The following is a 27412-nucleotide window of genomic DNA, read 5'->3' as shown; positions in this document are numbered from 1 at the left end:
CTTTTTGCTGAACACATTCTTACAGACCTTAATGATCTAACTTGATCCATTTGTTACTTATTCTGTTTCTTTTAATAGCCACTTAAGTATCAGAAGGCATTTGCATTTTCTTCACATGCTTTCCTTCCAGTAGGAATAGTATTGTAGGAATTCTTCAGCGAGGAAATTTTTTCTGTAGGATTGGGGCTGCCAGCAGACCAAGTGTGTAAGAACTCTGTCTCACAGTCTTACTCCATGTCCTGCTGGTTTCAGCAAAAGATTTGGGTATGTAAAAAAACACTGGGTTTTGTGATGTTAATGAGTAGGTGGAATTACAGTGTTCAATATGAATCAAATACAGTATCATTTTTCTTTCAGTGAAAATTGTGTTCATAGTGGGCATGCTCATGTAAATTGCTTTTCTTTTGTAGACTGAATGTCTTTGCTGTCAGAGATGAAATAGCAGGCAAAGCCTAGAGGAGAGGAATAAAGAGGGAACAGGCTTGAGAACTATACTTCCTAACTGCTAGATAAATGTGGTTAATACAGTGTCATGCTCTCTGCTTCTCACAGTTGTTGCCTGAGGACACAGGGACTCAGCCTGGAAGACAAATTAGCAGAAAGTGAAGAGTTGATAGAATTTTGACAACAGAAATGCAGCGAGTCAGCATTTATTGGTGTCATTACTGGTTCACTGCTGTCAGTGTCTGACTTAGTCATTCACACACGAGCCCAGATTGCTGCACGTTTATTTCTTATTGATAATTCAAACACAAGACTTTCAGGGTGACAGACTTTGACAACTCACTCTGTTATTTGTGTTGGGTAAGTGCCTTTCACAATAAGATCTGATACCTGCATAGACAACTTAAGAGCAACTGAGCTGCTTTAAAGAAGAGTTAGTGCTTAAGGAAAGCAGGATGTTGGTCCAGAACTTAGGGGGAAGTAGAGGCTATGCTTCACATCTGCATGAAGGTGAAAAACTCCTTAAACTCCTTTTAATTAAATTTGACATAGATTTTAGGCAAGTCCTTTCACTTCCAGTTATAGTCTAATGTCTTCAGACTTCTCCCCAATTCCACACAGCACAAATAGGTGGAAATTAAATTTTCACTCTGCTGTTCTGCTTGCAAATACACTGAACGGTTGTTCTGATATGGCAGGAGTAAGGAAGTAGAAGTATGTAAGTTTTACTCACATTTCATGTGCAGCCATTTTATACTGGCTTCATTATGCTGTGGTGCTGGGTGAAGCCCAAACTCCAGCTGTCCTGAATTGTGATTCAGATCCTCACTGACTGATGCTCAGTAAACTCTTAAAAGCAGTGGCATATGCTGGTCCCTGCACCCGTGTTTCATTTTGCAGAGGAAGGTGCTTCACTGTCCCTTAGATCTGTTGAGAGTTTCTAGCAGCCTATCAAAGTCTAGGCATGCAGATATGAGATGCGTTTTAAGAAACTAGAACCCATTATGTTGCTGAAATACTCTTGACACTTGTTTAGCCACCTAGATATCCAGGCATGGTTATGCCAGAAATAGAACCTTTCTGAGAATCAGTGCCAGGCTGTTTGGTGAAGCACTTAGCACAGTAGTGTCAATGGAGCAAGCTGCCATCATTATCATTATTAAACTTGGATTTGTGAATAATATTGAGATTTACAAACATTGTACTTTGTAAATTTTTGTGAGATTGTCCCTGTTTTTTTTGATGCAGAAAGGTAATATTTACCCTGAACGCATTTTTTTCCATGCAAAAAGTAACAAAAAATGTTAGTCAATGCCACAAGCTAGACAAGGTTATTCTGTAGAGGAAATGTTAGATTTGAGCTTTGGTTGCTGTGTCAATACTATTCCTAACTTTCAACATTGGCATATATGCAGAACAAATTCAGAAACACAGGCAATTCAATTAGAGAGCTCTTTTGATTGCTGAAAATGCAGAGTAAACATGATGCTGAACAGCAAAGTACTTCCCTTTTTCTTTCAGCCATTGTCATGGTTTTGCAATAAAAATAGCTCCAAAATAAAGCTTGTGTAACATGAAGAGAAAGTTATCAAATTTCTCCTCTGGACTTTCATGGTGATTTGACCTTCAAACATCTGCTTGTAGTGGAAATACCCTTCTCATTGATGGTTCTTCTGAGGTAAATTAATTTTTTTTAAGTGTTTTTTCTTTAGATCTAGTTTCAGCCTTGAAGCTGTATATTTATTCCTAACTACTAGCCTGTAGTAGCACACCAACGGAGTCAAAGAAAGCGGAACTTCCTCAAGTGGGGTAGGTTCCTTCACAACCCAGAAGCTCTCAAGGAATTGCCACCAGTCCTATCTTGCTGTGAAATCTCTTTTCCTCTGTCTTTTAGACACGTTTGTCACTATTTGCAGCTCAGAGCATGGTGAGAAGAGAGGTGGAGGCTGTCATAGTATCTGTCACTGGAGGTGACAAATAAGAAACCTTTCACATTGTCAGACTAGGTAGGTGTGCCGTTACCTAACATTTGTAATATGCTTGGTCTTGTCACTTCTGTCCTTGTGCTGATGGTTGGGTAACTGCAGATTATGAGCTGTAATGCACAGTCACAGAATAGGCTTCCATAATTCTTTAGCTGACATCTAAACTAGATTGTGGGAACGATCCTTGAGCCCCTCAGCTTTGACCTTTTACTTAGGGGTCTCTATCTTTCCTGAGATGGGAGGAATTTTTTCTTTCTTTTTCATCTGCTTCTTGTCATGCTTTTGCTTTCTAGCCCACTCTTGATATTGGCTTGTTTTGTTAAACCTCTGGGTGAAAACATTTCTTAGAATAGCCTCTTCAGTCACAATGCCAGCCTTAACACAGAGACCAGCTGTTGTCGTATGTATCTATGTCCTTCTTTTCTCTAATCACTGTAATATTCTGACTGTTTAACAATATTTTACTGTTCCCTACAGTTTTGAGGAGAAGGTCAATTTACTTTTCTCCCCCTTATTTTCTGCATTGCTCTGGTCTGGGAACTCTGAAGCTAGCCTTCTCCCTCAGAGCAAATGTGTACTGTTTGCTGTTCCAAAAATGTTTTCATATCTAACCACAGATATGTTCTAGTTTTCTTTGGAAGACTTCCAGCCCCTGTTTTAAAACTTTGCAGCTTATTTTGAGTCTACTCTGTCTCTTGGATATCACAGTCTCACTTTTTTCCCCACTTCAGTTTTGTTTTGTTCAGCAGCTGCTAACAGTCATCGTGGCTGTTCTTCTACTGCACTAATTTCATCTTCACTAGGCTCTTTGTTTATGAATTCACAGAACTCTTGCTGGCCTACTATCCCTACCTGTTTCACACACATGCTCCCTTTCCCACACTGATGTGCAGCCAGAAAAGTATTCATGCAAAGCCAGGTGCTGAGCTGTGCCAGCCTCTCTAGCATGGGGCATGGTGGGGCAGGGTGACCCACAAGGTCCTTACACACAGCTTTAGCAGAATACTGGCAAGCCTCCTGCAAAGTCTCAGGAGGATTGAATGGGCCTGACACAGTGTTGGTGGAGTTCTTTTTTGCTGTTTTTGTGTGTGGTTTTTTTTTTTTTCCTTTGGCTTAGTGTTTTGGCCTTAATCTGAACTACAAAACTTGAAGCCTGATTCCAAGTCTTTCTGATCATGTTTTCTGAGCATTTCTGTATTCTCATATCCTATACTTGAATTACAAAATGGGTGAGGTAGTAACCACTTGATTACCTGTACAATTACACCTTAATTCATGTGTAGCCTGAAGGTACTGGCATCTCCCATGCCAAACATAGGGATGAGACTTTTCAACTCCAGTTGGTTTGGATGAGCAGTACTTCAAGTCACCACCGCATCCTGGCTTTTGTCTGTGTGTTTTCTTTAACAGGCACGAGTTTCACACTAGTGGGAAGTAACAATTAAACCTAAGCAAAAATCTGAAACGTCTCCAGTCGAGCATTAGTTTACTGACTCCTTGCATTTTCTCAGGCAGTCTCTGGAATTACATCAGTCTCTGCATCACATCGAACACACTGCAACTGCAAAGCTATTGGGATGCAAAGGGACTGGCAAAGAATCAACAGCAGAGCTTTCAGTGCAAAGGGTGGAGTGGCAGGCTGCTGTGTGGAGGGGTTGCCATTACAGCTGCAGTGCAATATTCTCAATATTTTCAGGTACTTTGCAAGTTTGTTTTCTGAAGTTCGTTTTCCATTATGCACTCAGTGTGGAAATACGAACTGTTTTGACTGCACAGTCACTTGTATAATTATCTAAATGCTAGTAAAGGGTCTTGTGTTGTTTTTAGTTACTGTTTCTGCAATATACCTACATTTTACTTGAAAATTGCATTCCGTATTTTTCTTGGATGGCATAAGAGGTTTTTGAGAAGTTTACTTTCAAATATGCAATATCTTCCAGATTTCATTTCTTGCAAGCATGATAATAATAGGTTTCTTGAACACACAGAAAATAAAAAGCTGCCTGCCTCTGCAAAAGTAAGACAAGAGTTGGTTCTGCCTCTCTGCTTAGTTGATTTTAGTAGGAGGAATGGCCCACAGACTTGAAATTCTTAGCTGCAAATTTTTTTCTGAATGCATACTGCTAAATACTGCATGATCTGTCGAGCTTGCAGCAAATAAAAATACTCTCCCAAATCTGCATCTCTTAGATGCTGTCAGCTTTCCGTGAACTCTGGCTTGCTGGGAAGAATTTTGCTGTGCTCTTGTTTATGAAGAGCTGAGATGTGGAAAACAAGAATGGTACTGAAACAAATTAGGGACGCACACAAACAAGCATAGTTGTCAAATCCACACTGGTATGGCAATTACAACAGTATCCTGTTAAATTGAAATCATATGCGTTTTACAGCTTTTCAGAATGAGTGACAACTGCAGCTGATGGCATTTTGTAACGTACTGGATGAACATGTATTTTAGATGCTCCTGTCTCAGCACTTAAAAATTAGATGCAGGTGATGTTAGGTAGAGGATGAAAGGACACTATCATGTTAAGAAGTACTGAAAAAGTTGTCTCATCTTTTTTTTCAGATGCAAAACACAGCTGATTGCACTCATGAGATCTTACCAACCTCAAATATTCTATTTATGTATAAGCAGACTGTTTCTTTATACAGCACTTGTTCACCAACAGTGCTGCAAAGTGTACTTCATTTCTCAACTGTTCACCCATATGATCTCAGAAAAACAAAAGATCAATTTTTGAAAGGTTTTTTTTTTTTTAATGTCTTCAAAATTTCTTTCTTCTGGAGTTCTAAATGTACATCATTACTTATAAAATTGCTTTAACATCTTGTTATCAAGTAGATGGTCAGTGCCTGAGGGATTTCTAAGTGTCAGATTCCTAAGTAGTATTTTCATAATATGCCAGATTCTAGGACTTATTCTGAGGTGCGCAGCTGTCCCTTTCACTCAGGTTTCTGCTTCCTAGGGCCATATGCACAAGTTAGTTTTTGGATTATCCCACAAAATTTCCCTCCATGGTTCACTGTAGAAACTGTAGTTTACTTACTGGGGGCTGAAAATACCATCACCTTTTTTTGAGCTGAGTGGCAGACTGAAATTCTGGTTTGGAGTGTAGATTTAGGAAACAGGAGGAAGTCACAGGAACTCAGATATGGTTTGATGAGATTGATTCTACTTACTGAGATAGCTCAATGTTGTTTTTAACAGGGTGCAAGTGCCAAAACTTTGCTTTTACTATTCTTTGCAGAGAGCAATTAGCCCAGAGTGACCCTACAGTTTTCTAAGGACCGTATTTCCAGTGTTTTTCTAGTCTGAATGCCTCTCTTTGGTTATATCCAGCTTTGTCTCTCTGTTTTATGGGAAGGAGATGTTTTCCAGCATGGTGCCTGATTTTGCTCCCTGTGTGTCCAGGTTCATTTCCCATGGAGATCAGAATGTGGCAGGGAATGATGGGATCATTTACACAGGAGCTGGGAAGTGATCTGGAAAATGTCATTTTAGATGAAGCTGCTGGAAGTGGATATTACTCATCTAAGCTTTCATCAACTAGATGACCCTTTAGTTGCATATGTTTGTCATATGTCTTTGTTCTGCATGGTGAAATGTGCTTTCAGTTCTAACTTGTTCATCTGGAAAATATTTTATTTGTTCATAAATTTATTACTAATGAAGAACAGCAATTATTTCTATTAGTTTCGGTATGATTTCACCTTAACACATGACATTCTATGTAGTGTTTGCTCACTGTCCTTTGACTTCTTACCTAGTATCTTAGAAGCCACACGTGTCTATAAATGCATTTAATTCATGTTTCCAGAAAAGTGCAAATTAAGAATGGACAATTCAGGAAGTAAACATGTCCATATTTTTTGTATGTTTCATGTTACTGTAGGAAAATTTTGCAAATTGTTGGAAGGAAGAAGGTTGGATCAAATGCTTAGCAGTCACATTACCTGCAATACATTTTAGCAGCTGAACAAAAATAAGTACATATATAAATAAATTGACCTGCCAGCCAAATTCTCATGCAAAAAGGAATAGGTATAGAAATGAGACAATAGGGATCAAAATGAGTTGAATCAGGAGAGGAAAAATCATTCCAGCTTAATTATGAGCATCTAAATATGTAAAAATAATTAACTTAGATCATAGTAAGTAGCTCCCTCAAATGATGACATCAAAACTGCTATTTCATAAATTTGGCTATTTATAATTTTTTCCATAAGCAATTAATGCGCAGTCGGTAACTGGGCCTCAAGCTGACTGCAACTCAGAATCTTTGTGATTCAGCATAGCGTTGCTACCGAAGAAAGGAGAAATCTTTCCCAGTGGTGACTGAAGAACAACCAGAAAACTCTAAGTGCATCTACCCCGCGTGAATGACTAGTTTGAACTCTGTAAAGAAAGGAGGGAAGAAAAGGAGACTGTTAAGAAATTAATTCACAAATTACACTTTCCTAACTGTCCTGTACTTAAGCATAATTCTGTAATTGCCTGCTAAGTAGGAGAAGCATAGGAGCAAAATCCTTCCTACAGCAAATAAAATGATCTACACAGCTTTGAGCACGAAGAAGTATTAACGTTCAAGAAGTTCATGTTAAAATCTATTAATATTTCATCAGAGTCTGCCTTATTTTATTAAGAAAAACTAATGATGCTGCCTTAAAGCAGTGGAAATAAGCAAATTTTAGGAAGATTTTTCCATAGAATATCTCTATATTTTGTTTTGAATGTTAAAAAAGCTTGTCAATGTATGTTCAGTAGAATATAAAATTTAATGTTGATCATCCATGTGTAATCCCTATTATTGGAGAATAAATATAAATGGTTGAGCATTATGAAAATGTAAGTTAGTTTGGTAATGTAGTATTTTAAATGGCAAGTAAAAGGAATTTTGTAAAGGCACTTACATGGCTTTCTCACTTGTCAGTGAGGTCTGCTGTGGATCCACCTTGCTGTCTGAATGCCCTCGTGAGGAATGGGCTTTTTCTTGGGTTCTTTTTCTCTGACACCAGAGCTCACAGCCAAGTCATGCTAAGTCTGACCCGTGAAAGAGAAATGGAATAGAAGCCATCACCCAGAGCATCTCTCCAGCTGGACATGGTAAGGCGTGTAGCTGTCAAAATTTTTCTCATGTTGATCAGAGTATTGCCTCTGATCCTTGCTGTAAACGGCATCAATATTTAAAAATGGAAAGGTTTGTTTTCAAGAATTGGAACATGTTGTAACCACAATCTGTGTTATATTGTATTGTATTAGATCTTCATTAATGCTTTTGAAAATATCTATCTTTTATTGCTTCGAAGCATGACTATCCATGCTTCATTCATTTGTACAATTCTCTTTTATATGGAATAATTGCTACAGTGGAAAAACAAACACAAACCAAACCGGCTGTCATACAAAGTCAAAAAGAACAAGTGAATGCTACATAGAGGAAAATTTTACCTGCATCAGAATGAGGTCAGACAAGTAAAAAATACTACGCAACAATCATTTTCTAACATGAATGGACTGTTTCTTCAAATGTTCACTGTTTTTGTTCAAAGTAAGCGCTGAGCAGCATTGGTAGCTTTCTCATGAATTGCAGGATGTCGAAACTGATAATCATCACTGTGTTTTTGCCACTGCCTAAGCATATGAACATACACTCAGATTTTAATAGGTAAGTCACTATTCTGGCTTTAGTCATAAGAGTTTGAAGAATTTGTTCACTTCTGCACACTGGCAGTGATACCAGGGAAAGAGTCAGGGCAGCAGCAGTGCCTTTCGTGATTAGATATCTCGATCTATGCAGGTGTCTCTTATTCCAGATACTTATGGACACCTTGAAAGCATAATTCATCCTCAGAATTTGTATTTCATGTTATTTGGCAGATTTTATCAATAGAAATTCCTAAATGTTGGAGAAGATAAAATTTTCATGTGAGTAGTGTGTCGTGCTGGATTGTAGTGAGCTTACTGTTCACAGTAGAAGCCTGGTTGAGAACAGAAACGTAAATTAAAAAAGGACAATGAGAAATTTATTTAAAAATTCCATGCAGAATGTATCAACAGTATAGTTTCACTTACTGATTTCTGTAACTCGTTATTTTGGTAACTATATTTCCATATTCCTGCTTGCCATTTTGTATTCTTAGCGAGTCAGTAGTTAATTTGTTTTAAGATTTCACAGTTTTACTTTTCCTGGGATGCATGGATTTACTAGAAATGCCAGAATTATGTTTTGTACTCCCAAGTATGCAAAATAATGCTAATTTTAATGTTTTCTTTCTACTTATGAAAAAAAGAAAGTATAGAAAACCATTTTGTTTGATTCAAGCACAGGGAAGAATGGCTTACCTAAACAGAGAAGTCCTCTTAAAACTTCTTTCCTTTCCTGAACAAGAGTCATATCTTGTCAGCCCAGGTGATTTGGATGAATACATCCCATACATCTCTGTTTGCAAATGGATTTTGGCTGCTCTTCTGAAAGCTAAAGCTTATAAATAGGACTTAGATACCTTAATCGCCCCAGTGAATTTCTGTTTTAGTTTTGATTCACCCACACTAAATGTGGTTTTGATTAGTAGAAAAACCCAAGCTGAATATCAGTGGAGGCTGAAATCTCAAGTGCCTGAAGTCTGAGGATGATTTCACATTGAATCTCTCTGTGTGGGAAGAAATACAGCAATTGTTCTGTCACATGTCCTTGATTGGGTTTTAGCAGATAACAATTACAACTGTATTCTTTGTTAGTTTGCTATATTTGGTGTATATGTATATGACTTCTCTTTTAAATCTCTCCAAAGTGAGGAAACATAAGGCATTCATTTAATGCCTATGTAATTAATTACCTCCTAACGAACAGCAGGTAGCTGTGAATTCCCAAGTAATCAGCAACAGGTACTGGCTTCTGATTAAAGATCTCCATTTTTGACTGTGATGTTTGTTGTTTTCTTGATGCTTCCACTTTTCTTCAAGTCAGTAGCTCATTCTCTTGCCATCTCATTCTCTCTAGAAGGTTTGCATCAAGTAAAAAGAAACAGCTGTGACCCAACCTTTCACAGGTATGTGTAATCTTGCCATCAATCATCTGTCACTGAATGCTTTAGAATTCAGTTCATGGAACAAGAATGTCCTCTGTTAGTGCTTTGGTGTTGTTAATACTTCATTGCCACAAAGAGAGCTTCCTGTAAGTGCATGGAAGAGGGCGGTTTGTTTTCACAAAATGTATTTCTTCTTGCTTGGATTCTAAATCGTTTACAATCATTTACTTTAATTTCAAAAAGGTGAATTAAGTGGGCAGGCTTATTCATGTAGCTCTAGTAAATACTATGGCACTTTTACTGGTCCAGAAAATGGTTGTAAGATAAAGCTGGAAATCATCAGCAGCTCACTGCAAGTGTTGCTTCAGCTCTTAAAATTTGGTTTTCACATTTTGATGTGTTGTGTTAGCTTGGTCAGAAAAGCTGCTTACTTCTCTTCTTTCAATTGCTTTCTCCAAAAAACTGAAGGATCTTTGCAGGAAAGGCAATTCATTGGGTCCAGATGTGCTTTCAAAACAAGTTGCTTGTCTAGTGATCTTCTGCTTTCACAAATTTTAAGGTGTGCATTTATGAAAAATAATGATCTTCAAAGGAAGCATGTATTAGAGTTTTTCTAGTTTCCTTATCTTCCAGTAGAGAATAGAATAAAATCATAGACTGATACTGGAGATGCCAGTGTGCTCACAGGAGAGAAAGTCTCATTTTCTCTAGAGTTCTTGGCTGAGTCACTGGAGATGCAGGCAAGTGGGCCCTGGTCAATCTAGTAGACCTTTCTTACAAAAATAAAATTGTTAACGTTCCTCATGGATTTTAATTCTTAAGCAATGAGATAGTTGGACCTGTTAGAAGTTGATAACTGGTTAAAACAAATATTTATGAACAGAAGAACATTATTGAGCTATACTGAAATCTTCCTCCGAAAAGCTGTAGAAAGAAGTCAGCAGGCTTGCTTTTTCTTTAGAGGGCAGGCGTAACCGTATCGGTAAGCCTATTTATGCTTATAGTCTAACTGTACCTGTATGCATAAAGAAATTTTATTTTGCCATTGCTGCTGAGGAAATAGGTCTGAGTGTCTTATGTCTGATGTTTCTAGACAACTGTGTACAATGTTTTATGCCAATCAGAAAAGCCATCTAGAGTTCTAGGAAACATTTAGAAAGCGATTATGAAGAGAGAAGGAGGAAATAAGAGAAAATCATACATGTAATGTTGAGGGCAACCAGATGTGTGTGTGATTAAATAGTAGAAACTTCATTGTCACAGAATGGTGAGGAAGAAAAATGATGATGAATTTGAAGAAAAGTTCTTATAAAGATATTGTAAGTACTTTAAATATGCACTTGTATTAGAAACAGAGTCTGGACTTGAACTTTTGCTAGACATTTGGCCCGATTAAAGGAAAAGATTATTCCTTTTGTGATTCTCAAGTTACACTCAGCCTGCATTCTAGATTCTTCCGCTCCTAATATCTTCCTCTCTAGAGTTCTACAGAAATGGTGAAGGCACCTATGTGCTCACTGCAATTAAGTAATAGTATTAAAAGTAACTTTGTTTAATATTTAAAAAAGAAATATTCACAATTTTCAACAACAGATGACTTAGACTTAATTTTACAGGTGACAAAATTCTTATTCCAATTTTGCACACAGAAATTTAAAAAAAAAAGTCTATTTGCTGACTGAAAAGTCTGTGGAAGATTGATTTCAGACAGAAACTTTTCCAGTGACATCAGTCATAATTTCCTCTTACAAAGAAGAATAAATGCAAAGTTTGTAACAAGTGAGCAATATCAAGCAGCACTATGTGTAAATTTCCTGGGATTTTCCCTTAGTAAGTGGTAACAACATAAAAATGAAAAAAATTCCCAGAATGGGAAGCAATATATAAAACAAAAGAAAGTTAAAAACATGGAGAAAGTATCAATCACCTGATACGTAACCAGGATATTTGTGTTAGGCGATATGCAGCTCAGCCAGGAAAGAGGAGGCCAGCATGCCAGTATTTGTATTCTCTATTCTTTTAAGGAAGAGTTTAGAGTGTTTGTTCAGGGATTTCCCAGTATTTCTTTCAATGACTTCCCCTATGGCTTGCAGCACTTAAATATTAGAGAGTAATATGCTTCTGGTATTTTAAGAAAGTGCATGTGAAATGAAACATGAAACCTGAGAGAACAAATCTGCTTCATGATGGAGGTATGATACAAGAGTGAAAATACAGCAGCCAGTCATGTGATGGAAGAGTAGGGAGAAAAGGGGAATGATGCAAAGTTGTTGTTTGCTTGTTGATATGGTAGTATTGTCACCAGAATGAAATTGTTGGTGAAAGTAGGAAATGAGAGTTGTTATGAAGGAACATGAAGTAATGGAACAGGAAAACAACTGATGACAGAAAGGACACATAATTACCTCTGTTGTGTTTAATTACAAGGATGGAAGGAGAGAAACGTTGGAGGCAGCTGCTATAACACTGAATAGTCTACTGTCAGGGCTGTAGAAGTACAATTTAGATTTAAATTAAGTGGCCAAGGGGAGCTGAAGCTTGCATGCAATTGGCAAAAGGAGAAGACGAACATAAATATTTTTGGGTGCACGGAAATCCCAGAGTCCTTACTTTCATTGTGATGCAAATGTTCTGAATCTTCCTTACCGTCTATTCAGTTTTGCAGTGTATTATATAGATGCGAATATACACACAAGTGCCCACACATACTTAAATAGCTGGCAGATGTTTAAGGGGTACTGTTTTCTCCCACAGCTGCTGCATGCTGTAATAACTGTAGGGCACACAGTGCATTGCTCAGAGTTGAAGTGGCTGAACAGCTCAAAAAGGTGCCAAACTTGTATTGATAATATAGGACAGCCAAGCAGGAAACTCAAGCTGGAGTGTTAGAAAGCAGACGTTCTTTAATATCAGCTCTGCATGTATGGGGGAATCCTCCTATCGTGCATAGCTTACGCAAAAAATTCTTCAGTTTATACACATTACTTGTGTTGCATATGCAGAAGTTTTCCAAGAGATACGTTATCTATGCAGAAGTTTCTCAGAAATTATTTACTGTGAGGGTGGTGAGACACTGGAACAGGTTGCCTAGCAAAGATGTGGTTGTGAATGCCCCCTCCCTGGAAGTATTCAAGGCTGGGCTGGATGGGGCTTTGAGCAATCTGATCTGGAGGGAAGTGTCCCCCCCACCCACAGATGGGCTGGAACTGATGATCTTAAAGGTCCCTTTCAACCCACACCATTCTATGATTCTATGACATGCAAGTTTCTCTTCAGTACATGTCTCGCTCCAATTTATAGGAGGGAGAGGAGGTTCTTTTTTTATCTATATACCCGGCATAAGAAACAATGGTTCAAATGTTGGTCCGACCAGTTTATTACAAATCTTAATCAGGGGAAATGGGGAAGTGGAGGACGGACACTATTATGAATTAGGGTACTGGGGAAGGGAAGGAGGGTGATAGAAAGGATAGGAAAGAAGAAGCAAGGAGTCTTTATATGAAGCAAGAGGGACGTAGTCACCACCATGGATCCAGCGAGGTTCATAGTTCAGTCTTTGATCTTCAGTAGTGGTGGGTCGTCAGGTGGAGTCGTTCTGTTGAGAACCACGACGATGACCACAGTGATGATGGCCCCTTTTCAATGCTTCAAAGTGGTTGAGTCAGCTGTCTTTTGAGTGACAGCTCAAATCCAAAGTGGTCGAGTCAGCTCTCCTTTGAGTGACAGCTCAAACCCAAGGTGGTTGAGTCAGTTCTCCTTGCGGTGGCAGCTTCTGGCTCTGGGATCTCAGCAGGAACCTCCTTAGTTCTTAGCTTTCTGGCCTTGCCAGCAGATAAGAGGAAGCAGGGAGGCACCAACTTGTATCTTGCCTTCGCAGGATACAATGGTATCATCCCCCAGCCTCCCGTACTAAGCTGGAGCAGTTTAGTCACAGGCCAGATCTTCTGCCAGTGAACACTCCTGAGCACTCTCTTCCGCTCTTCTACAGAGCAAGCAGCTCTGGGGGAAGGGGCTTGCAAATGTTCCCAAAGCGATATCGATTGTTACACAGTTAGCACCCATCCCTTGCCTCCTTGACAAGTCACTCAGAGTCTTATCACAAGAAATACCTCAGGAAGCAAGCTTTGAGCCAAAAAACAAAGAAGGATTCTCACAGTACATCACACATTCAGTGACCAATTCCAAGCAGGACCTGCTACTTCCTTGTTACAAATCTCTTTAGTTCAGAGACAGCTTTTTCTGTTACCTGAACAAATTGCAGGGCAGGGATATCCATCAGTGAGCAATCATGAGTTTAATAATATTGTATTGTTACAACTTGTATCAATATAGGTCTTGTAGAGGGCAGAAATCTATCTTGCTGAGCAACATCTTCAGGAAGCAAGCCAAAGACAATTCTCCTGCTTTATGTTCACAAAGTTACCAGGCAAAAATTTTTGGTTTTTAAAAATATCCAGACCACAGGTAAAGGTGAAGTAAAAGATTGCAGTCCTCAAGTGAACAGATAAACACTACTTTAAAATTACAAGGACCTTCATACCACAGTTTTCTCTCTTGCCCATTGCTCGAACAGACAGTTTGATCCAACTTAGACATACTGCAGTTTTGTCATGCTGCTGCTTATTTTCAACCAAAGCTGCAAGGTCTTTCAAACCTATTTCAGCCACAGAGTATATAATTTGATAAGGAAAGTGATTTTTGACTACTTCAAAAGGAGCACATGCATGATTTGATGAGTAAGGATTCTTTCAACTTTGTGTGCGTTTTATACTACAGAAATCTAACCATTTTTTACTGTATCCAGTGGAAAAGCCGTGTACCTGGAGTTACATTATAGTCAGTCTCTGTTGTATACTCTGTTTTACCTTAGGAAGTTTTAATTTTTTTCTTGCAAATGCTTGAAGAAGTATGTGCAGAGTAGCCTATTAGATCTCCTTCCTAAATAGGTTTAAATTCCTGTCCCAAAATGAAGCAGGACCAGACCTTGAATTCTCTTGTGATCTTGAGGAACATGGGCCTGGCAAAGAGTGGGGTCAGGGCTCTGAACTTTGAGAGTGAACTCTATACTCTTTAAAGAATTGTTGGATAAGATCTACTGGAAAGCTGTGCTTAGAGGTAAAGAAGTGGAGAAAGCTGACTACTCTTTAAAGATGCCTTTCTGAACAAGAAAACAGGCAGAGGAGGCAGGAAACCAGCATGGCTAGTCAAGGACCTGCTGGTCAGACTGAGGAAAAGAAGGGATTGTACTGGCTGTGAAAACAAGGGCATGTCACCTGGGGAGAATACAGGGATGTTCTTGCAGAGACTTGCAGAGAGGGGATTAGGAAAGCCAAGGTGCAGATGGAATTGAACTTGGCAAGGGATGTTAAAAACAATGAGAAGAGATTCTATAGGTACGTTAGCCAGAAGAGACAGGACAAAGAGAGCGTACTTCCTTTGATGAATGAGAAAGGAGAACTTGCTACGCCAGGTATGGAGAGAGCTGAGGTACTCAGCGAGTTTTTTGGCACAGTTTTCACTGGTTTCCAGAATTCTTGTATTTCTCATGTCCCCTAGGCGGGACCTAGGAGAATAAATTCCCCCCCCACCCCCCAAGTTGTAAGGACAGAGCAAGTCCATATCGCCTCATGAGTTTGAATGTATACAAGTCTCTGGGGCCAGATGACATGCATCCCAGGGTCCTGAAAGAGCTGGCTGATGTGGTTGCTGAACTTCTCTCCATTGTATTAGCAAAGTTGTGGCTGTTGGGCAAAGTCCCCAAGAACTGGAAAAAACAGAAATATCACTGCCATTTAGAAGAAGGGGAGGAAGGAGGACCCAGGGACAGGCTGCCCAGAGAGGCTGTGGATTCTCCATCCCTGGAAGTGTCTCCAGATCAGGTTGGATGGGGTCTTGGGCAATCTGGTCTAGTGCTAGATCTACAAGTTGGGGCCTTGCCTGTGGCAGGGGAGGTTGAAACTTGATGATCTTCGGGGTCCCTTCCAACCTAAGCCATTCTGATTCTAGATTAAAGTTTGCAAAACAGCCAGTAGCTCTCTTGTAAATTTCTCGTTTCTAGGTAAAATCTCTTGAAATCTTAACCCTTTTCCTAACTGAAGAGAAGCTTAACATCTTTTGGCCCTTTGTTGTAGGATGTGAGAAGTACATCATTCGATTTTCATTTTAGTATCTGATCCTGCGTGCCTCCTGCCAGCAGGCCACTATATGCTGTATAAAAATGTACTCTTCTTTCCTGTTTTTCACTGACCTGCAACATTCATCAAGTACCTTAAAAAGTAGGATTTGATGAATCACAGTCACATCCTCAGGTGCCTACATTATTTTGTAAACCTTGCTCAAATTCTCACTAGCCTTCTCTCCTAACTGATACACATTCTCAGTTTTTCCTGCTCCATTCTTTTCACCATTACCAATACTTTTCCAACTTAGGTACCGACTTCTCAATCTGCAGAAATCTCAGCCACACAGAGAGCACACAGAAATTATATGTACAACAACAAACCGATGACCTCTTTCAGTCATCCTCGGTTCCTTCCCTGATGATGTCCAGCATTTTGCTGGTTTTTATTTGTGTATTGTTGGACACTGAGCTGATGATTTCAGAGAATTGTAAAGGACTAGGCATCTAAGTGTAAAGCTTACTTATAGCAAAGAAACTACAGCCCAGCAGTCCCCAGTGCCTGGGAACAGCCTGAAGACAGAAGAGTGAGCATTTTATGCTGCTATCTTCCCAGATCTAGGAGCTTGATATTGCATTCAGTAATGTTATGTTACCGTAACAGAGAGTTACAGTACAACAGTTGTCATTTTAGCTCCAGAAATCGGGTTGGAATGGCAAAAATGAAGAAAACTGTTCCTAAATAAAGCAAATGAAAATAGATTTTTTAAAATAAAATATTTATTAATATATTGTAAGAGAGAATTACATTCTCACAAGCAAATTCTGTGTATGCATGCTGCAATTTTTTTCCATTAGCTGAATAACTCATGAATTAGACTTAGAACCAAGTCCTTATGCAGAGTAATGGGTGTGTGAATGTTTCTTGAGTATTCATCATTAAGAATAGCAAATCCCGTAGAAATTACAAAAGTTGTAATCTCTATCTTGTATAGAAACTAGTGAATAAATATATCTATAAATACCATGGAAATCATAATAAATACCAAACCCACAGTCTTACAGATTCTGCAGGTGAGATTTCTGAAGTTTTAAATCACAGTCTGCAGTCGGCATGAGCTGACTGTGACTAGGAAACTGTTGTTGACACAACATACTAGAGCACTCCAGGGGAGCAGGAGGAATTACCAGTTTGCTGCTGTAATAGCAGAACAGTAGGTCTTAGTACAAACAAGCTGTGCTGTAAGTGCATTGCACTCAACTGATTGTGTCTGACTGAAGTGGCTTCCAAGGGAGCTTCATTTCCCCTAGCAAGCCACTTTTCCTACTCTATGGACAGTGAGTCCCACAGCACTGACCAATATGAAAGATTTCCTTAAATAGATGCAGTTAAATAAATAAATAAATAGATACAAGGATCTACAATTAACATGAGACACCGATGTGGAAGGTGGAAGATGGAATGCTGCACGATGCTTTCTCTGGATGTTTCTCCCAGTGGAAATCAGGAGCGGTTCTGAGGCTTTTTCCTGTCTGGAATTTTCTCACAGTGGTGCATCAGAATTGAGCTGAGCCCTATTATGAGGTGAGGAAAAAGGTGATTTAGAAGGTGCTTCAAAGGCAATTGTTGTGGCTTAGCATTGCATAAACAGTTAAAAGCAAATGATCTGTTTCCAACTCTATCTGTTGTCTCAAGGCACAGAGAGAATAATGTTTCAAAAGCAGTTACTGGAGTGCCAGTGTTTGCATATCTGGTGCTCAGCTAGGAAACTTTTGCACCATTCACTCATATCAAAGAATTCATTAACTTGGAAATTATTTGGAATTATTTATATGGGATACTGAAAGTAAGGGGAAGGTAATTTTTTTAAAGCCCCATTTATCATGAGGTGTTCCTTTTCCTTCAAATGGAGTTGCTGGTTATCAAAGGTTTAGTTGTGGCATCGTCACTGAACAAGAACGTTGCAGAAGGGCCCACATAAGAGCCCAGTTGTATAATTAAGCAACGTTTCCCCATTCTTTACCTCTGAGTAAGAGAAAATGGAAGCTTACACTATGAAACCTCACAAGTTGGCTTTCTTGGGAGGTTTGCAACTTAACTGCTTGATCTGAGAATGAATGGGACTTACTTGGCCATAAGTGCCTTTACGATCAGCTGTACCCAGGGAGCAGTGGGGTCCAAGCACACCTCTCTTCTGTCCTTTAGAGTAGCTCTGCAAAACAAGGAAGAAAGAAAAGTCAGGAAACTAGTACCTGGGTTTGTTTTATACACAGAATATAGTACTGCATGTTTAGAGCTTGTGTGCTTACGCTTACAACACTCACACATTCCTCAAAATTTTCCTCAGTAAATACAGGCATTCGTTTAGAACTTGCTTACAACAATAAGGATTCTCAAAACAAGCGTGAAACATCCAGTGACAAAAGAAATGTTGATAGTACATGGATGGCAGCATTTTACTCCCAGTCTGTGCTACTCTAGACCGGACTACTTTCAGTGCTTCCCTACATCTGCCTGAGATAACTTACTTTTTCTCTCTGCAATGAGCCACAGATCTGTTTTACTGGGAGTTTTGCCTGTCTAGTAAATGCAGGATTTAAACTAAACTATTACCTCGTGCATTAAGAACTGACTAGTCTTAGTCATCATGTTCTACCACATAGAACAAATACTGAAAAGATCCAATGGCTTGGATTGGAAGGCATCTTTAAGATCATCACGTTCTTGATGATTGCTTCAGGCATGTACAAGTTCAGAAAGACTATGCTAAAAGCCCACAGCCACAGCATAATGTAGGTTGGGAAAAGAGAGGCCCTTGCAGATGATTTACTTACATGATTTCAACGTTCTTGCAGTGGGGGCCGCTCGGCGTCAGCTTCACATCTTGAATGGATTTAGGGTGGATGAACTTAGAATGAGTGCTAATGCACTGGCACCGGAGCTCGTTCCCCATTTTTACCAGGGTCCTACCTATGAGCACAAAAGGAAGATTGCACTTTGAGAGCCAGTTACCATTACTGTATCAGCCAGAGATTATGGCTGCTCTGTTTTAACAACATGCTGAAGTCCTACATTTGTTCTAGGTGCCTAAATCCTCACAGTATAAAAATATGTTGTTTATTTTTTTCAGAGGAGCTGATGCCCAAGTACATTTAAAATTACATCAACATGTCTTTTTAAAGTAAAACCACGTATTTTGTGTTTACTTCTACTGACTGACAACACTGTGCAATTAATTGCATCTTTTAGTATCTGGATTGACATACTGGCATGTATAAAGAAGAGAGAGCCCTGCTATTTTTCCCTAATTTGAGGCCTGTCTTTGCTATGTTTATATTGTTTGTTCTTCACTTGCAGCTGTAGATTGCTTGACTGAAACAGTATGATCATTAAGTAACAAATAGGAAATACTGAGTGGGAAAATACTGCCCTTTGTGGGAAGGTAGAGCAACTTTCAAACACTTTTAGAGAAGATCCTGTCTCTAGCCAACTTACGCTTTAAATGAAATACAGAACCAAAGTTAATTTCATTAGCATCCTTAAAATATTTCCCACAAGATGTCAGTAACTCTTCAGTACAAGAGCTACAGTAGTAAATTTCTGTCCAAAGGAAAACTGTTGAAAACATTTCAAAAGAAATGAACTTGCAGAAACTAGCAGAAAGCTGCCTCTCTGAGGACACACATCTCAGCAGGTGCCAAGATAGTGCTGCAGTCCTGTGGGTACTGGGAGGGATTCACTTACCTTGCGACAGAGCTGCTGAAACCAGGAGGAGAGCCAGGACTGCTCCAAGCTTGCCGTTCATGGTTAGGAGTGTTTGGCTTGTCTTCTGAGCTGAGGTTTTGTGGAGCTGTGATCTCTCCTGTCAGAGGAGTGCTGATTTCTGAACAGGGAGACCCATTCTGCTTTTATACAGTTTTGTGCCCGTGTGCAGGGCTCTGCTAGCATGTAGATTGCGTTAGAGGAATTTCCCAGATGTAGTAAAAATGAGTCACATGACTGTTGTGAAATAGCCTAGCTGATGATGAATTATTCTGCTGCAAATAATATAATGTATTAATTTATTAAAGCATGTAAATAATACCCATGCAGTCTAGTTTCTCTTGTAGGCTTTTGTAAATTTTGCTTTTTCTGTAATGTACATACTTATTTCACAAAGTAACTTTATGATGGCTTGGTTACATTTATGTTGTAATTCTGTTATGTTTTGTTTCTTCATGGTAATAACTGGTTTTGTGTTGCTGATTTAAATTTTTTTTTGTATTTATTTCTGTTGAAGCTGTATTGTACAAATGCATTTCCAGTTTTTTCTGTTCAGTAAAGGAACTGAGAGTGCAGTATTCAAAGCAAAGCAAAGTATTCAAAGCATCCTTATGGATGCTTTGAATTAGAATTAAATGGATCTTTAATTCTAAAGAACCATGAAAACCATTCCTGCATTTTTCTTGTCACACATGTTAGAGTTTGAGGAAATTTTGTATGCAAATGCAACAGTGAGACTTGCTGAATACATCTGCTTTTGTTTGCTTTATAAATGTCAGCATTGTTAGTAACCTGTTTCTCTTTTGGTTACGGTAACCCTAAGTCTTACACAGGGAAATAATAGTAAATGTTATGGTACTATTGTAAACATGCTTGTTAAAGAATTTCATTGCATGAATATTGAGTACTTGCTCATTGTGGCTGGTAGAAATAATACTGTATAACGCAGACATCTTAAGGGAAAGCTTGGGCTCAAATGCTGATCTGTCATATAAATGAAGAATTATTACTTTTACCCATTTGGAGTGTGTGTGTTAAGGTGAAGAATCTGCTCTGATTCTGTAAAAATATAGTGCTTCTGACATATGACTTTTGCTGTTTGTCATCCGTATCCTCAAAGTTTCATGTTTTGTGGTCTGTGGACTTACAGAGGCACTTCTCCCCTGCTCCAAAGAGTTAAGAAAAACTCATCTTCAGCATGTTTACTAATTCATAATTTCTTATACTTCATTATTTACTGCTGGCCATGGACTCATTTCATAAAAGGAAAATCCATCTGTTTCCCATCACTATCTCAGCTGACCCAGGAAAAATTATAGCCAAATTAGACTATTCAGCCATTTACTGAGTCAACAAAAGATACCACTTCTGGCTGAAAATGGTGCTTCTCCTTAGCTGTATCTCTTACAGAGCTTTCCTGGAAAATACGTTTTGTTTTCTGAAGGCATGAAAAAGGAAGGAATCATACCAGATACTGAATGTTTGCTTTATTGTTCATGTCAAACTTCTAACAAGCTTATTCTGAAAAAAGTTTGGCTGATTCTTTTCTTTAGGCATGTCTTTCTTTGTCTCCACATATGTATGTGTACACACACAGAGTAATTAAAACTTGATTTGGGGGTACTAATTTCTTTGCAATTATTTGCAGCTTTGTCTTAGTGTGCACTGAAATGCCTTTCATCCAAGGTGAAAAAAATCCCCCTTGAATTCCCAATTACATTCAGTGACTTTTTGCCCCCCTTAGTGCTAGAGTAAACTATTTCCTGAGTGTGGCAGTAACAGAACCGCAAAAAATCCCCAGGACAAAAATGGAGCCAAGAGCCTGCTCCACCTATATGATTAACCCTGCCCCGGGGCTAAGAGCAAGTATCAGTCTAAAAGAGCAGGATGTTTGTAATGAAATAAAAGCCCACTTCGGTTTCTAAGAGCTAAAGCATCTCTTCTCACTACACTTTTTTTTTCCAATATGACACAGTTTCATCAAAACTACAGGAGGATATATAATAGAAATGTTGTGGCATAGAAAGTTTGAATGTGAAATCAAGCCAAATTCCTGGCATACCTAACCTGTGTTCCTAGGAGTGCTGTGCTTCACCCAAGTTCTCACTGTATTCCTTCAACACTTTGCCCAGTATTTGATCCCAGTCCCTGCCTCCATGTGGGAACTCCGAATCCTTTATTTGATTTTCTCTGGGTGTGTTTTCCCAACAACCATCAGAGATGACTTATGCGAATGGAATTGCTTTACCTTTTCAAGCATAATATCACTGACTGAGCTGATACTGCTATGAGCAGAGACCTTCCATGCTTAACCATGTTAAAAACATGCCACTATAATGAAGAAACTAGAAGTTAGGCAACAAGCCAATTACTGAAAGACTACTGAAAAGGGAAGGAAATGCTTCCTTTGCTTGTGTTTAAGGCAGCGTATAGGATGTGTTCTCCGTGCTGCAGGATGTCAAAAACTACTTCTTTTTTTTACATGACTCAAAGCATTGTGTAATGAACACGAAAGTCAGAAGTTAATTTTTTAGGGTCTTGGCTGGCATCACTTGGAATCTTTGCATGTAGCAAAGGACACGCAAACAGAAGGGAAGTGGTTGGTGTGGTAGGGATTTCTGAGTACTCTAGTGACCAAGAAAGACCATCATGAGAGATGGGAGAGATGTGGGCTTCAGTACCTTGCAGTTTCTGGTTGCCTCAGTTCGAGGTAGATGTTCTAACCACTGGGCTGATAAAATTCCTCTCTCTGGTAAAATTAAGAGTACAGCGTTTTTAGTCTTCTGAAGTTGCCTTCATTTCCCTGCAAAGGGTTTGCTGGCAGCAGCAATTTCACTTGACCTGTGGTGCCTTGAAGGAACAAATAGTCACTTCTGCTCAAAAACTAGGCACAGTGTTGTGCAAACCCTTATGGAAGTTTGCTGTGAGGCAACCCATTGGGAGCAATACGTAGACAGCGGACTGTCTCCTGAACATCTGTTTTTTACTTACTGTATTGAGGAAGTCATAACGAGGAAAGGGAAAAAGCTTAGGGCAACTTGTGGATTTTTTTTCACTTACGTGTCTAAATATAAATGGTTATGTGTCCTGAGTCTGATCACCACTTTGGACTTTGCTGAATCCCTCTGGAATCACAAGATAACAGGATAGCTTTTTAATTTATTTACCTTTTAATTCATACATTTATAAATACAGTGGTACAAGTATGTATTTATGTGTCTGTGTATATTTATAATTGTTACAGCTCTGCTTCAGAACAGTCAGTTCTTCACTGTAGTTTTCATTTGAAAGATTGTTGTAGGCTGTACAAAATATTTCATTTGATACAATTCAATAGGAAGTCATTGGCAATGTTATGTATCTAGTAATAAATGATACAATAATATGCATGATAATATTAATGTAGAATATTTACAATTATTAATATATACATTTGATCAGCCTAGTATTAACAGAGGAGATAATAAATTCTACTAGAGAATGTGCAGGGACCAGCAACTAGAGTTTTATCTTCTGGATGAAGGCTGCATTTATTCCTTCAGTCACATTTTCCTATCATGACTGTAGCAAGAAGCATTTTCTTCCTGCCAAGCAGAATATGGAAGTAAGATAAGGAAGTGACGGGAGGAAACATAAGAAGTAAGTAAGATAAGGAAGCGATGGGAGGAAATAAAAGAAGTTTGAAGAAGTTTGTCCTGGGAATTTCTGATTAAATTAGAAGCGATCAGTAGGCAATATGCATCATATATTAATCTCTGGTTCTTAAAATGTCACACTAATTTTTCTTTCTGCCTAAACTACAGCCAAAAAGGTTTGCAGATGTCACCATGAATACTTTCAGATAGTGCGTTTTGTTTCAGTCTGAGCCTCTCACAGCATGCACAGAGGTGCACATGTTGTGCTTCGTCATGCTTCAGCCATGCAGCTCTTCATCCTTCGTCTTGCTGTATCTGTCAGAGTCTTCTTATCTCTAATTGGAAACTAGAGCATAATGCATACCACTTTAAAAATAACAGTTTAGTAATTTAGCATCACTAACTTAATCGGCTTCTTTCTGAAAGCCACTAGTTGGTTGTCATTAGGCTACCCTGAGGCTGACAGTGGCTGGCTTAGAACTTCTGATGAGACATAATGAAGCACCTCACAGAACACAGTTTAGTTGCCAGTTTTCTGGCAGTAGTAAAGAATCCACACCTATCCACTGTTTGCAGCTGTGCTGCGAGTGTACCCTGTCAAACATCATTCAGTTGAAGCCACTTCTAAACATACTTCATCTTCTTTAGTCACTTTTTAACTAGTATTGCCTATTTCAGTGAATGGCATCTCTCAGACATTTAAATCTTTTGTTAAAAGGTCAGTTTTAAAGATACACTTCCAAAAATTTATTTTCTTGGCACACGTAGAAAATGAAGCTGGCTTTGGTCTTTGTACTACCCGTTATTATAACTGTCAGAAACAGCTGTCATACGGATCTCTGCCTCTTTCTCAAGGACAGATCTTTCTTGGAGAAATGGATATGGATTTACTTCTATCACATTCACCCGGGGGTGTCTTGCTTTTTAAAGAAAACTCCTAACATTATATTTATGTGGGTTGGGTTTCTTTTTCTGTTTTAGTTTGGTTCTGAAGTGCTGTTCACTGCTGTGAATTGTCTATTCTGTCAAGCTTTCTCCACCTAGTTTAAATGCCTTGCACAAAAAATTGTGCCCAACAGTTACTTTGACAATGTTGTGGACTATATTTTGATAGTTGTTATGGTGTTCTATATTTTGATAGTGTCTTACGCAGGCAACTAGTTTCTGCTGTTCTGTGAAAGGATCTTAGCTATCATTTTCTGTTTGGCTGACGGGATTTAGATACTTAGTTCTGTACCAAAAGTTTTTCTACCCGTTGAGCAAAAAAAGATAAGCTTAAAATGTCTGGTGGATTGTCAGTTAAGTCACTTCAGCTATTCTGAATATTTCATTTGTTCTATCTATGATAGGAGGATATATTTAACAATGTAATATTAAAATTTGATTCAGATAAGCACAGAGCAAATTTGTTTTTCTCTGTAATATTCTGCAAAATAATCATAGGTATTTAAACCAGAAGATGAATAGATGTCTTGAGTGAAATATCTCTTGAACACAAAGTATGTATTTTTTCGCTCACTGGGACATTGAGATATTCTTATTTTTGTGAGGAGAGAAAGGTGATCTCAAGAAAAGAAACTGAACCAAAATGTGATCTGAAAAAATACGGCATCCATATGGATGCATATGGATATCCATATGCAACACATATGAAGTTATTTCAGTAGTTTTATAAAATTAAGAATTAAGAAAGGAATTGTTTTGAAAAGGGCTCTGCTAAATGAGAGCCTTGATGCTGTCTGGAGGGGAAATTATCATTTGTCTTGGGCATACATAGTGTCTACCTTTTTGTCATCAGGGAGCAGGACTGCTTGGGATATGTTAGCTGAGATCAGTTGCTAGTTCAGTAGTTAACAAGAACCTGGTTCAGTATGTCAACATGAGTTGCTTTGCCTGCGGTGGAGACACGTCACATCACCTGCTCTATTTATAACACAAGCTTGTAAAAACAGCTCCTTGAGAAATTACATTATCTTGGAACATAACATTTTCTTTCTGTTCTGTGGTTATTTTCTATCCCTTTATATAGTATTCATTTACAGAAATTGTGATCAGCCAGAGAAAAGGCATTTTTTGATAGCAAATTCTATGACCTCCAAAAGTTAAACAGTTATCCCCACAGCTTCCCAGAATGCAGTCATACTGAAGACTGATATGCACTGTCTGCCCAGAGCTTTGTGGAAAGAACACTGCACAGTCAGTGTCAGGGCAGAAGAGATCACACCTCTGCTGTTGGAAGAGAACTTTTCAGAGTTACGGGTGGAACTGTTGTGGTTAGCTGCCCTTCAGATCTTACTTTAGGCCTTTAACCTGCTTCCCCATAGCATTTTCATTTATAACTCTGTTTTAGTAATAACTTTGTTTCATAACTTTTGAGGGGAATGTTGCTATACACAATGAATGCTATGGTTCATCTGCAATACTTGCATCCATGATGAAACAAAATAACATTGTCTTTTTACACAATCTTCTTTTAGGATACTGTAGAAGTCAAACTTCTTTGATGAACAAGTTGCTATTTCCATGGGATGTGAAGGAAGGTTCTGTTCTTGAACTTATTAACATCATTTCTAAGGCCTTCAGTCACATGGAAATGTTGCTAATGATTTGACATTTTAAAAACTTGCAATAGACCTAGGAAAGAAAATTGTATTTTGAATGATAACTAATGCCAGGGAGCAGTGCTGGACACCTTCTCCTTGAAAGATAAGGTGACAAAAGGGACTCCACAGCCAGCAGGGCAAGTTGTCACCAGCTGGTGTTAAACCAGGAAGCAAGCACCCCAGCAGGTGTCTCAGTGATGATGCAGGTCCAAGTCCAAGCAGAAATGAGTCACTGGCTGTATGAGCAGGGTCCGCAATCAGGAACAGGCATGACAGTGGCTAAGCTGGAGAGCAACACTTCTAGAACATATTGAGAGAATGAAGGTCCCACGCCAAGCTTAAATGAGATTCCTAGGCCTGTGGGCAGGTGAATGGGTGGAGGACCTAGGTGAGTGCATCTGGACACTGACAACTCCCAGCTTAATGATTTAACTTGATCTACAAACACGGGGACAATACTGAACTGTAAGTTCATTTTAATTCAGTCTTTTCTCTAATTCTTACCATGATAGCACACTAACAAGATTGCTGCGTGTCATCTGCATTTGAAGAAGACCTTAGCATTCAGATATTTAGCAGAAGCCAAGTAAAGACTTTCAGTGTACTCAGGCTGCAGCAATAAAAAGAGAAAAAATGCAAGTGAAATTTAGTAGGATGGAAGTTGGCTGAACAGCAGCATGGTGCATGCACTAGATTTTATCATCCAGTACAGATACTGTTCTGTGTCTCTAACAACATTCTGATTTGAAATGAACTGTGCATGTTTCATGGTTTGCTTTTTTTTTTTTATACTGATAGGCAAAAGGATATAGTTAAAGGAAATTGACTGAATTTTGAAGTGTCTCAACATAAAAATATTTTGCTAGGAGAATTAGTCCTGTCATGGCTTTGGAATTAATATGGGCAAAGAAGAAACAACACAGAAGTACAGCCCAGGTTTGACAAAGGTAATCATCAAGTCAGAAGAGCTGTGGTGCTTTTTTTGGTTTGTGGTGGGGATCCGAAAACTGGAACCATGTTTCCAATGAGAATTGTTATTTATTCCTAAGAAAGGCCTTTTGTAATTGCATGCTGAACAGAAATACATTTCAGTAATACCATTTCTAGCCAGTTTCTGAATCGCTTTTCACCTACGGAGAAAGAAAGGATATGGTTCAGTCTGTGCAAATGTTCTGCTTCAGGTCCTAAGTAAACTACTGCTGAAATTTTGGATAGAAGTGTTAAGAGATTCCTTGACCGTGATTCAGCTGACAGTAACTTGACTGGAATTTTACTCGCAACAAAGGCTGCGCACGTACTGCTTTACCAATGTTTCCAGTAAAACTGGTCCTAAACCCTTAAGATAGACACATGCTTTCATGGCTGTGTATTTGAAGTCTTTCTTCCTCACCTCTTCTTGCTTGCCTTACACTAAGTAATTGAGGGAGGCCAGCTTGTAAAAATCATCCAGAAACCAGAAGTCTTACTGTTGTAAGACAAATTTGCGCAAAGCCTTGCCCCATGCGGAGTTCTGTCGTCTTTATGTCTTGAAGATGAAGTCTAGTAGTCTGTAATGCACTGGGACAGGGGCAGAGATCTGAATGGAGGCAAAGTATGGTGGGGACAGTTACATATTGTGCAAGAACTTGCTCAAACTGTAATAGAAACTCCCTTTTTATCTTCTTGCTCCATGAGCAAACATACATTGTTTGTGCAGAATATGGAGTGGCTCCTTTTAGGATAAGGTCAAAGAAGAATAGATATCTAAACAGTTGCTCAACTTTCCCATTTTCTCTAGTGTTTGCTTCTGGTATTCTAGCTTTTTCATTGTAAATCACTGTCTCACAGGGTTT

The 27412-nt window shown here is 38.8% G+C and overlaps 1 protein-coding gene across 1 annotated transcript; it reads right to left on the bottom strand.

Moving 5' to 3' along the window:
* Nucleotides 1-17123: 17123 nt before the first annotated feature.
* Nucleotides 17124-19385, bottom strand: LOC306945654 (interleukin-8; the record flags this gene model as incomplete). Its single annotated transcript, XM_079534423.1, has 4 exons — nucleotides 17124-17154; nucleotides 17709-17792; nucleotides 18415-18546; nucleotides 19321-19385. 4 exons carry the CDS (start codon nucleotides 19383-19385, stop codon nucleotides 17124-17126), a joined length of 312 nt encoding a protein of 103 aa, XP_079390549.1.
* Nucleotides 19386-27412: the final 8027 nt, after the last annotated feature.

This window comes from Tetrao urogallus, assembly GCF_951394365.1.
Source record: "Tetrao urogallus genome assembly, chromosome: 4".
NCBI classification, from domain to species: domain Eukaryota; kingdom Metazoa; phylum Chordata; class Aves; order Galliformes; family Phasianidae; genus Tetrao; species Tetrao urogallus.
The sequence above is the reverse complement of the archived record's forward strand: the minus strand, read 5'-3'. Positions and strand labels throughout refer to the sequence as shown.